Consider the following 13502-nt stretch of genomic DNA (forward strand, 5'->3'; position numbering starts at 1 on the left):
GAACCAACAGCATGAGCTAGTTGATTGGATATGATTTGGAGAGAAAGATTAGAGAGAAAGAGATGATGCCAAAGTTTGAAGCCCTAGACACTGGAAGGTTGGAGTGGACAGTGAGATGAGAAGGCTAAAGGGGAAGCATACTCAGGGTGAAGGAAGATAAGTTTGGTTTTGTAAATGTTAAATGTGAGATGTCCGTTAGATATACAAGTAAAAATGTTTAGATATATGAATGCCAATGAAAGGATATTACCGGTTTTCACCATGAATCCCAGATACAAAAAACATACTTTCTAGCATTAAAATCCCATCATTTACTTTTAAAATTTTAGGTAAGAATTTATCAATCAGCAGGCAAATATTTCAGTACCATTCAACTGAGTGAAATTGTGTTTATATGTATATAATATAGCATTTTTTTCTTAAAAGGCAACAAAATGTTTATGGTTTCTGTCTAACTGATACTTTTATGATTTCAGTTAGAAAAAAAGGAAGAAAAGAGCATACTTATTTTTATTTTTAGAGAGAAGTGATAACCAGAAAGAAATATTTTTGATGACACTGCTGTGTGTAGTCTTACACATTAGAATCCTGACCATCATGTCCCCATGGCCTCTTTTCATTGGACAAGTATTTAACTTTTTTTTAAATTGAAATCTTCCATTTGCAACAATATGGATGGATCTAGAAAACATTATGCTAAGTGAAATAAGTCAGTTCGAGAAAGACAAACACCATATGATCTCACTTATATGTGAAATCTAAAGAACTGAATATATGAGCAAAGTAAACAGAAATAGACTCAGAGATATAGAGGAAAAACTGAAGGTTGCTAGATGGGAGGGGGTGGGGATGAAGGAGAAGATGAGAGGATTAGACAGCATAAATTGGTATCCACAAGATTGCCACAGGGATACAAAAGACAGTTTGGGGAATATGATCAGTAATGTAAAGTATTTAATTTTTGATATCAGAAACCCTTTGCATTTTGAAATAGTTTTCTGTATTTATAATTAATAATATATTTTAACACACTTTTTAGTGACAAGGAGTGGAGACCCTACCTGTGGCTTTTCAATGCATTCTCTGCCCTGGGTTTATTCCCACTCAGGATGCTTCTGTGGTCACTGCTAGAAACTTGGCCTAATCCTGACACGGCTTTAGGAAGAGGTGGCACTAGTGATTTGATAACCTCAAAACCTGGGTATAGGAAAAGCATCTGTATATGAGCCAAATAAAATAAAGTCTATCATAGAGGTTTCTAGGTAAATGTCTCTTTTCCTGCATTAGATGATTTTTCATCCACAGTAACATAAATGATGGAAACTCACAGATGGCACAAACGCATTTTTATTGAGTAAGCCTTATTTTCAAATCAGGCTGAATATTTTTATTTTGCTTAATATTTTGAACTGGAATTATTTGTAATAGGATTTATTTAAATCAATGTTTTTTGCAATTCAAGTTTCTGAATTTAGTCACTTGTCTAATCCAATAACTCTATATAAAATGTGAAAATTTTATAGTATTTACTGATCATTCCCATTGCTATATGCAACTTAAAAGTTAATCTACTTCTTTATTCATGCTATCTTTGAAAGCTTGCCAGGAAGTTTAGAATACTGAAAATATAATTTAGATGAAATGAATCATGTGTTTTCCCCTTTAAGCCCCAAACATTCAAATATTAGAAAATTTCATGTATCCTCATTTAAATAGCTAACTACAGTTTCTCTCATAACAAAGTTATTGTTGTCCATTTTTAGATGACATTTTAGAAATCTCCATTTCACAGATGCAACAGATCTAGTACTCCCAAGTTCAATATTTACCACATGCAAAGTGAATGCTTTCTTATAGCAGCAATGAGTCTTTATTCAAAAATTACATTATACCATTTATGATATTGTATTAGAACAAATGTTCCTCAAAAGGTCAGAGGTATTTGAGCCAAATAGTAGTGTGTTTAGTATTCTTATCAAGGACTTACACATTTTATTTTTTTCTGGAATATTTGAAAACAAAAACTATTTGTTCTTTGGAGTTTTATTTATCTTTTAAACAAATATGAAAATTGAAAAACTGGATTAGCAACAGGACAATGCTTTTAACCTCTCTTATTTGCAAACATATATATATATATATATATATATATATATATATATATATATATATACGCACATATATGTATGTGTATATATATATATGTATGTGTGTATATATATATATATGATTTTTCAAAATAGACTGAGGATTGGCTCAGTCTTAAAAGCTTTATTAAAATATATTTTGCTATTTATCTAGGTCCCTCTCTTTCACTATGAGAAATAATTTTGACAGAATAAATGCATTGTTATCATTAAGGACAGACATATTTGCATTGAAACTAAGTCAAATACTGACCAACACCTTCTAAATTGTAACAATGTCCACTATGAACTATAAAAGTGCAATTATTTTGTTTAAGTCCTATACTTATTTGGTTTCTAATTTTTTAAATTTCAACAGTATCATTTGCACTCCTCCTTTTTTGAAAAATATCACAATTTGGGTGTTTCAATCTGCAGAATTACTATTTTATATTTTTTTCCTACAGTCCAGGAGAATAAATTCCTACGCTCAGCACAGAATAGATGTCATAGGATTAACCTATGAATGTTTATAAAAACTTATATTAATGAAAACTAATTATGTTCCCTAAGCCATTAAGATGATGATATGATAATGTTTCAAGGCTAAGCCTCTTTTGTATTTTTACTTATTTGACTTTTTTAAAATAGTAAGTAGTGCTAAATAGTTCCAACAGCATATTGGAAACCAGTAACTAAAACAAAAAATAACTCCTACTAAAGATAGTTACCCACTTTGAAAATTTAGCCAACAGTCTACTTTTGTTCCAACATGTTTTATATTATCTGTTGATTCTTTTGTGATCTAATAGCCTCATAAATTTAAACTGCATCACTGTTTTTCAAGCTATATATCTATTTGACACATATAAAATGGAATATATGCCTGTTAGCTTATTGATATAAAAAGTGTAAATACCATTATCTGAAATTTCAGATACCATGCCAGAGCTCAACTCATTTTATTTTGTGTGTTGAAAAATATTCTGAAATGTCCTCATGGCTGTTGGCAATTTTTGAATTAATCATATTAATACACACAAAATAAGAAGCAAAAGAGATAAATTATTAACTCACTAGACCTGTTAGATGTTTAGATAAAACAACAGAGAAGAGTACAGCCTCTCAGCAGGTTTTCTTGACATAACTTCTCTATAGGACTATAGACATGTCCATAAGCCTTTAGGTTGTTTTCAGAAGGAAAGAAAGCCTGTTCATGATGTCACACTGCCTCATGTCTAAGGACTTCTGTTTGTAAAGAGCGATAAATATGTCCCCCGATGTCTAAAACAACTCTCCATTTCCTGGATGCATTAGAAGGACCCCTGTCCCCTCAGGAATATTACAGACACTTCAAATGTTTCATTTAACAATGTGACCTAGTTAGCAATATTAAAAAGAACCTAGCTGTTTGGCTTTCCTGCTTATGAATGTATGAATGTTCAGTACCGTAAGCAAGCATTTTATATGAAAAGATTTTAAGAATGTCTCTGCCTACACTTATGCAAACTATTATTGAAAAAAAAGAAATCATGCATGCTCACTTCAAAAACTTGTTTGCAAAACTCTATTTAATACTTGTATATTGTTTTAGCATAGAGGTCAAGTTTGTCAATAACGTGTTCAAATTATTTTATTGAATTTACACAATAAAGACTTAAAACTCTTTGGAAATGCTCATAGCAAGGTCTCAAATATCCTTATTCAAATGATATCTATATTCCACCTTTAGAGTATAGATGTAAGTATTTACTTTTCGGAAGAGAGTACAAATAGAATCCATAATCTAGTACCATTGTTTTATTCCATTTTTAAGGAGGCACTCTTCATAGTTCTTAGAGAATATTTTCGTGATAATCTCTTTCTTTTAAAATATCAGTCAAAAATGTGTGCAAATATCACTGACAACATAAGAGAAGTTATTTATTTTTAAAGCAGCTTTGGCAGCAGCATCCCTGAAACAATGGAAAAAAGAAAAGATACAAGAATAGAAGGTAGATCACGTGGAGCAAGAGAAGTAAATGAACTACTGGACTATTCCAAATCAAATGTGATGACTTTTTGATGTCTACATATTTTCAGTAAGAAGACAACTAAAAAACCAAAGTATAGCTCTCAAAATTGAAAGGCAAATTCAGTAGGGCAAACAGCCTAGTGTTTGTGTGTGGGTGGGAGTGTGCTATCTAAATCAAATTGAAATATAGGGGTGCTTGTTTGCTAAGTTATGTAACAACAGACAGCTACATGACACAGAAAATCACATGAGGGAAAAAAAAAAACTCCTAAGCGGTGCTAGTTAGCTGATTCTGAGTGGAAAATTTATAGTGTGAACAAAATATCCCTTGACTAAGCAGCTTCAAAAACACTCCTGGAAAATGAGTTTACTCACAGACTGAACTAGATATAGCAGTTTTAAAAGGCAACATTGTTGCAATTTGTTCATTCATTCATTTTAAAGTATTTTACACAAACCAGTCAATTCTCAATTGCTCATTTGAAGAAGAGCAGACGAGCAACCATGCTGACGCAGTTTCCAAATGTGGGGCAGGGAGATAGTGTGAATGATACTCATAATTAGATAGGTATAGACATAAAAATATGCCTTCATAGTTATTTTTATGTATGACACTAGTCTTATGATGGCAGAAAGAAGTTGGCTATGCTGGTTGACATCTGAAGCTGGTAGAATTCCGAAAATTAGCAATAAATGTTGAATACCAAGAGAAATTAATGAGAATGAAAAGTTCACTGCCCATCTGTACTTAGTTTCTTTCTATTTTATTACAATGCATCATATTGCCTAACACTTCTTATATAATATATAAAGCCCAAGGCTGTAAAATGTATGTCAGGTAGGCAAAAAAGTGGTCAGCGTTCTTACAATGATAAGAGTTGCTGTGGTTTTTTATCCTCAATTCATTCCCATCTCTATAATATTTATAGGTACAACCGAATACTTGACAGTCATTATTCTTTCTCACTTGACTGAAAGTTGGCATTCTTACGGTATTTTTTTCATTTATGTTATTTATGTATTTTTACAAATATTAGACAGACAGCCCACTGATGATACTGCAGATTGGTATACTGACCTTTATTTTAAGATTTTTGGCTGTAGAATTATTACTGAAAAATTTTAAACTTCTAGCTAAAAAGTCTAATATATAAAGGCTGCTGCACACCTTTATTTCTGTTGGCTTTCAAGAATTCCTTGAGATATTTTTCTTCCAAAAGAATATTTTCATGGTAAATTCTCAATTTCAAAAATTACCTCTTAGACATCTTATTTTTGCTTTTTGTGGTAAAAATTTTTCCTTTTTCACACTGGAATTTGAAATTCAAACTAAGATTTTTAAAATGTGCTGTAACTGCAGAATTTTTAAGAAATAAAAGCTTTCAATAACAGAAGCATTCTAGGGGCTGGCCGAGTGACTCAGTTAAGAGCTCACTCAAGAGTTTTGAGCAAAAGGTCACCGGTTCAATTCCCAGCCCGAGCTGAGCTGCCGCTGAGCTGCCAACAGGTGGCAGAATGGTGGAGCTAAAAAAAAAAATTCTCAATCCATATTTAAACTATAATATGTTATCTTAGATGCCCTTAGATGCTTTCATTATATCACCTGGATGCAATATGGTTTTTCAATCTTTTCTGAAAAGAAAATGTAGCTATTGGATCATTAGGATAATTAACTTGAATTTTAGAAAAACTGTATTACCACTCTTGGTCACCTGAGACTGCCTACACTATGTTGAAACCTGTTGATTTTTATGAAGGAATCATATTGGGTTGTAGGGAAAGTCATGACGTATTTTTCTCTGTTTTTCAATGCAAAAATGTGTCGTGATTTTCCCGACAACCCAATATATTTCACTAAAATGGCACAGATTCAGATGGCATTACAAATTAAGTTAGAATTACCTTGAATAGGTTCACTAAAAGTCTGTTTCACTGTACCTCATTTTCATTAACTTTAGTGTGAGTAGTTTTCCAGAGTTAGTATCCCATGTAATAATCTGTAACATCTCTAAGACCATTGAATATGTACAATTTATTATGTAAGACTGTCACATCAAATATTTATTAGAGCCCAGTAAAAATATATATGTGTGTGAATATATGTTTTTTCAACTAGTGCACAATAATTAGAAATTAGCTCCTTATCTGTATGCAGCAACTTCTATATTCAAAACTAGCTGTCGAAACGCTATTTGTGTATAAGTTCTTTCTCTTGGTCAAAGAGTTTTGAGGGGGAAATGTCCTTAAAGTACATCAGACGGATTCAATGGCATCTTGAGTAAAAGATACATTGCAAAGACAGCAGTTTAAAAATAATCTACTCCCTTTCCGAATTCTACACCTTAATTTGGGAAGCATCTTTCACAAGACTCCAGGCATTAAACAACATAGAAGAGTTCAAGTGTTCCGTTTACCAGATCATTTGCTATTCCTTGTCTCCAAAACGCAAGGCCAGTGATAGTCACTAGAACACATTTTCTGTGTAATGGAAATTACAGGAATTACATTCATCATCATGATTTCCTAGAATTCCCTACTTCCCTGTGCCCACAAAAAGTGTATTTGAATATGACAGGAGTTTCAGAGAAAAGCAATGAAACAATCACTATGAGAGCTGAAATATGGCTTCATAGGAAAGAGGGCACATTTAATTCTCTTTGATTGTGTCTTTTCTGGTTTTTGTTATAGGTCACATCACTGGCATGAACTCATGAGCCAAACTTTTCCAGTTTTAGTTATTAACAAAATTTACAAACTTGACGTAAAGATTACATTGTATTTACAAAGAACTTGGCACTTACAGAATAAATTATTGACTTTTTTTTTTAAACTGGACCAGGGAACCCATGGTTCAGGCAAATGGGAAAGCCTGATGCCTCATCATGTTATACGACATTAATAAGAATAAGCGTTTCCAGCTGTCAATCCCTCCACAGTGCAGTCCCTGTTGCTGAAAACAAGTACCTTCCATTTCTCATCCATGGAGAGTGCAGAGAAGTTATCAGTCCAGAGAGAGCAAAGGTTGCATGTTTTCTTCCTCATTTTTATCCATGCGCTTTAGTACTGTAGGATCCACTACTGATTGGGATCTGGAAATGATAAAGGCAACGTTAGTGGCATATTACCAAATGACCTGTTCTTTTCTCTGTCTTTTCACTATTACTACTCCGTGCATTGATGTGAATGATCTCCCCCTCCACCAAGGAATTTATGAACTTAGAATGTTGCACATTCAGAGAGAGACACACTGTGGGTGTTTGGCATCAGGGGAGGAACGGAATAATAGGATAATGAACAGCAAAGGATTCCAAATACACACTAGCAGGTTTCAGATCTCCTCTTCAGAATCAAGCAGGAGTCTTTTCTTTGAGATTGAGAATTTCTACTATAGGACAGATGAATTCCAATAGGACATCTTCAAATGGGGAATTATTGCAGTGAAATTATTGTTGAGACATGAAATAGAAATGATAGGAGCCTTGATTCTTGTCTTAAAAGGCTCTATGAAACAAATTTAACGTGACTATACATTTTTAATGATTATTATTTTTATTTTTAATAATCACACTAGGAGAAAAGTCAAAATTTGAATGTGAGTTTTGTTCAATTTCCCACTAGTACATTAGAATAAAATCAATCTTACTCTTGAAAAATTTGTAAAATGTTTTAAGACTTTAAAAAAGTTAAAAACCTGGGGGTCTGGGTGAAAAAATTGAAGGGATTAAGAAGTACAAATTGGCAGTTACAAAATAGTCATGGGGATGTAAAGTACAGCTTAGAGAATATAATTAATAATATTGTGATAAATGTCTATGTATGGTGTCAGGTGGGTGCAAAGCTTATGGAGGGACCACTTTGTAAGTTATATAAATGTCTAACCACTATGCTGTACACTTGAAACTAATATAATATAGAATGTCAACTAATTGAAAAAAATTTTTTTGTAATTAAAAACTTAAAACCCCTCTTCTTTAGGCAGCAGCACTTTATGATTAGGAAAGCAAATAATTTGAAAACCCCTTGCACATGCCTTTGATAGCAGGTGGGAATTATATATTAGGAAACAACATAAAACTGGGAGGATGAAAGTTAATGAAACATGCTGCTGTTGTGGCAGGAAGCTGCATCTTAATAGCTATGGCATTAAGGAAGCAGCTGCCCTTTTAAAATTCTCCTTGGTAATGAATTTTTCCCCTGCTGCTGCATTCCAGCCAATTGGCTATTGCTATGCCTCTTAGCAGACCTCATTAACTTTCAAACAGAAAGACTATAAGCTAAACTACAACTGCATGTGCTAATGAAAAAGAGCAGCAACGGAACTAATTATCAAAGCAAAAATAATTACAGGATTAATTGATAAATTGAGTCCTTCATTTAAATGAACTTAAATTCCTTTCTAAAGAGAGGATGAAAGGAAGGTGAAACTACTAAAACAGGGAGGTTTTATTTTCACTATTTTATCTCAGTAACAGGTATTAAACGCCTACATCAGAAAAGAGACTGACTAGAGTTGAGTGTGTGTGTGTGTGTGTGTGTGTGTGTATGCGTGCGCACACACAAAAAGAGAGAGAGAGAAGCCATAATTTATCTTAGAAAAAGTACATGAACAAAATACATTTTACACAGTGAACAACTGCACAAAACACTTAGTACTAGACTTTTAACATCATTTTTCTTAGACTCAACTAAAAAAAATGGTTTTCCAAGATAAATCCATGCTAAAACATACAGAGGTTCATTTACTGCACTAAAGTGTTAATTTAACAACTGGTACCCACTAGGCTATAAACTCCATGAGCAAAGGACCTTGTCAGTTTTTCTTCTTCCTGCAAACACAACATGTATCAGAGTCTGTTACACAGTAGGATCTTAATGTCCTAACTTGTATCCAGTAAATAGTTTCCAGACTGAAATAATTCGGTGTTAAGTGTTCAAAATTAAGGATAATGAAGACAAAGCAATTATCCTGTGGAGAAAGAAATTCTTAACAGAAAGTGTATTTTTAAATTCTCATAAAGTTAAATCTATTATGTAAATGTTGAGGTCTATCCTAATAATATTCATTGAGTACACACAGAAGCTCTTCAGGCCACGCAAAGTATACATATTTGCCATAAGGTCCTATTAAAACACACATCACACATCTATTATGGTGACTTTAATGAAATACTTTAGATTACAGTGGGCTAGTCAACTTGGGATTAAGTTCCTAGTTTGCTGTTGGCGTGCACTACAGAGATAAGAACTGTCGGACAATGAATGTTGGCTACATATGTAGAGCAATTCCTTGATAAAACAAGCCAGGCAGAATCAATTTCTGATTAAGATGATTAAGAATTTTTTTGGTATTTCATTGTTATTTTAGTCCAGATTTTTATTTTTTATTATTTTTCTCTTATACAAAACAACAGGGTTATTTGTGCAGGATCATAAGAGTTAATGAATTGGTCTGTTTCAGCTGCAACAGAGGGAGCCGTCTGTCATTGAGTCATAGACATATGAACAGTCTCCACATGGCCTCTACTGTCTTGCACAAATAACTTTAATTTTTTTCATGAAAACCAATCATTTAAATTTAATTATCCAGGTATCATTTATTCATTTCTTATGCATCTACAATATTGTTCTATACCTTAGTGTTTAAGAGGATAGATTTGGGACAGAAGTGGATTCCAAGTCTAGTTCTGCTATTTACTAGCTCTGTGACCATGAGGAGGCTATTTAAGCTCCCTAAGATTTTGATCTCCTATCTGTAAAACGGGGACCATCACACCTACATCATACATATGCACTGAGGATCAAATGTAATAATGCATGCATAAATCCCAGCACAAATTCGGACAGATAGAAAATGGTAGCAGTTAAAAAAATGACTTGTAGAATTCTATTGCCTGTGTTCCAAGATTAGCATTGCTACTTTGTAGCTATGTCACATGTGGAAGTTACTTTCTCGGTATTGGGTCTCCTCATTAATAAGATGGGATACCACTACCTTATTAGTTGTTTAGAGAAGCAAAGGAGTCAATATATACAAAGCATTTGATAGGGTTTGACATGTAGTAGCAATAGGTGTTGGATATTTTTCAACAAATTTGGAGGTCATATTACCATAATGGTATTAGTGTTGTTTCTCACTGTACCTGCTATGTTCCAGGCACTATCCTAGGAACTAGATATGTCAGATAGAAGACACTCCCCCAGCTCAAGGCACCCACAATCTGGAGAACTTTGTATATTTTCATTCACTATACAATCCCTCCACAAATTTACACAAAGTTTTCTCCCTACACATCTAGCCAAATTCACCCAAAGGAAGAATTATCTACAACTCTTTGGTAAAGAAATGATTTGTTTTTCCCTCTCAGCCTAAGAATGACATAAAACTCAAAAAGCAAATAGAGGAGAGGAGGGCAGAGTGGAACCTAGAAACAATGTTCTCCCATCCTTGATGGGGAACTGCCACTCCCTGACATGGAAAAGATGAGAACCAAGTGAAACAACTTGCTTAATCTCATTCTTTCAGTTTTCAAATAGAACAATAAGAGCTGCATATGATACAAAGACCACATCAAACAAAGGGGGATGTCTGAAATTCTAACCAGCCCACATCAGAAGCAAGAAACTCAGGGTTGCGGAGATTGACATGCTGTGAGCCGAGTCTGCAGGAGAAAAAATGGCCTAATGAATTGGAGAAGAAAACCAGGATCCAGAAAGATTTCAAAAGGTGGATAGGTTGAGCCAAATCTAACAAGATGGTGTAAGTCAATTAAAATAATGTTTTTGGAGAAAAAAAACTAACCATAGAAATATGGTTATGGTTATGGAAATGAGGACATACCGTATGTGCCGGCGTATAAGACGATTTTTTGGCCCTGAAAAATATGCCTCCAAGTGGGGGGTCGTCTTATACGCCAGGTACACTTCAGATAGACTGCCCATAGTGCTTGCCCCGTGCCATAGTGGCCTCCCGATGCCCGCCCACTTCATTCCACATACCGTTCAGGCATCAGCAGCGCTGCTGGGTGTATGCTCGGCTGTTATGCGATTTTGCTGTTATGCGATTTTACCACACTCGCAAAATCGCACACAGCCGACCATACACCCAGTATGATAGCGCAAAATCGCGAATCGCGATACCATACTGGGTGTATGGTCGGCTGTGTGCGATTTTGCGAGTGTGGTAAATTCGGGTTACCGTATATTTCTTTACATATGCATTGAAGATTCGTGATTTTGCGCTATCATGGTGCCTGTTAGAATGTTGAAGAGCTCGCACTTGCGCACTAGTGAGGTCCCAGGGAGATGCTGATGCAAGAGTGGACCAGACTGCTATAGTGACAGGGCGGGCAAACAGGGAGCAGGGACCAATCAAATCAGGCTTTGTATACAGCCAACAGCCAACCACAATACTACACCATTGTACAGTACAGCATAGAAAATGTCGACCAGTCAAACCCCTATCATCCCTATCATGGCACCAGCCAAAAGAAAGAAGTATGATGCAAATTTTAAACTGAAAGTTATAAACTTTGCTAAGGAAAATATAATTGTGCTGCTGCAAGACAATATGGAGTAACAGAAAAGATGGTTCGGGACTGGAAATCAAATGAGAAAGCATTAAAGAGTATGCCAAGGGGTAAGTGTGCATTAAGAAGAGGCACCCCACACTGGCCAGAACTCGAAAAACATGTAGCAGACATGGTGGCTCAACATCGCCAAAACGGTTATGTGGTGACACGAAATACAATACGCTTGTTTGCACTTCAGTGGGCCAAATCAAATCTGATATTGTTTTACCTTTTATTTGGTGTGTGGAAGGTGTGCGGAAGAGGGGGTAGTCTTATACGGCGAGTATATAACAAACTCTGTATTTTGAGTGGAAATGTTAGGGGGTCGTCTTATACGCCCAGTCGTCTTATACGCCGGCAAATACGGTAGATCTAAAAATAAAGAGACTTACTAGTTTTAGGGAGCTATGAGTCAGCAATGTGCTTTGACTGCCCGAATGACAGTGACAGTGACAATAACAACAGCAATGAAAGGCAGCCAATGAAGTCTGCACGGAAAAGCCAGGATTTGGAGACCTCAGTGCAAGTAGCAATAACATCAGTTATCACCTGTCCAATTCTAAAAATTGCACTTAAAAGGGGCCGCTGAGAGCAGAGGATGCCTTCATTTATTCAGCCGGTACCTACTGAGCACCCTCTTTTTGCCAGGCCCTATTCCAGGTACAGGGGAGTCAGAAGAGAACAAGACAGACAAAGACACTAAAGTCTCCATGAAGCTTACACTGAGAAATGTGGGGGGGGAAGCGGTGTAAAATTAAATAAAATCAGTCGTTTCACAGACTGATCAGTGCTGGAAGAAAACAATGGAAATGATTGCTAGGGAGTGACTAGAATGAGGAGGAAGTCGAGCTGATTAAGACCTGATAACTGAGAAAGACTAAAGATTTTCTTGAGGAGATGACTTTTGACGAGGGCCAGCCATTGGACAATGCAGGAAAGAGCATTCCAGCCAGAGGTGACAAGTAAAAAGACCCTTAGATAGGAACAAGCTGGAGGGGCCGAAGGAGAATAAAGGAGGATGTTGTGTCTGAAAGTTAGGGGAGGAGAGAAAAGGTAAATAGACTTAGAGGAGAGAGGAAGGAAGGATTAGACCATGTAGCACACTAAGCCATGAGATGGAGCTGATTTTATACTGTATAATCAGCAGTCATTTAAGAATTTAAAGCAGAGACATGCACTGATCTGATTTACATGAAAAAAAATTCGATTGCTATGTGCATAATAAATGGAGGGTAGGGGGGCAGGATGGAGATGGAGGCAAAGGCAGTAGGTAGAAGTTTGGGGGACAGTGCAGGTGAGCAGAGTGCAGGTGATGGGGGTGATGCCAAGGTCCTAGACGATATGGAGAGGAGTGTGCTCAGAGGAGGGGCCCATGTTAGTTAATGTGTCACAGAAGGAGCAGCTGAAGGAAATGAGCATTGTTGGTTGGCTAAGGAAAAGACTGGGGAACGCCTACAACAGCTGTCTTCAAATCCTTATTTGCTCAGCGCTAGAGCGAGGACATTCTGTGTCATGCTGTCTTGGGAGGGTAGACAATGTTTATGTCAACAACATGGAAGACTCTATACCTTATGGGTCAGAGTCCTGTTTCAGTACATATAGACTATGTGACTTTGGAAATACAATATCTGTTTAACAGGGTTGCTGTGATGATTACATAAATTAATGTTACCAAAAAAGACACCTCATAGTAAGGGCCTAACTCATAGGAATTATATAGCAAGTAGTAGATTGTAACAAGTAACATTATTAGAGTTATTATTCTTATTAGAAGGAACTTGTTTTGAGGCAATG

At 35.5% G+C, this 13502-nt stretch overlaps 1 protein-coding gene across 3 annotated transcripts in view; it reads right to left on the reverse strand.

The window, feature by feature from the left end:
• Positions 1 to 13502, reverse strand: part of CLVS2 (clavesin 2) — a 117796-nt gene that overhangs the window by 45760 nt on the left and 58534 nt on the right. For 2 of the 3 annotated variants that reach the window (XM_019630805.1, XM_019630806.1), the window contains exon 6: positions 5657 to 7229. In XM_019630805.1, coding sequence (XP_019486350.1) covers positions 7142 to 7229 — 88 coding nt within the window. In that variant the 3' untranslated portion in view covers positions 5657 to 7141. Of the gene's footprint in view, positions 1 to 5656; positions 7230 to 13502 lie in introns of those variants that run through there. The other variant, XM_019630807.1, reaches the window with a different exon arrangement.

Source organism: Hipposideros armiger, unplaced genomic scaffold (genome assembly GCF_001890085.2).
Source record: "Hipposideros armiger isolate ML-2016 unplaced genomic scaffold, ASM189008v1 scaffold_948, whole genome shotgun sequence".
In the NCBI taxonomy this organism is placed as follows: Eukaryota; Metazoa; Chordata; class Mammalia; order Chiroptera; family Hipposideridae; genus Hipposideros; species Hipposideros armiger.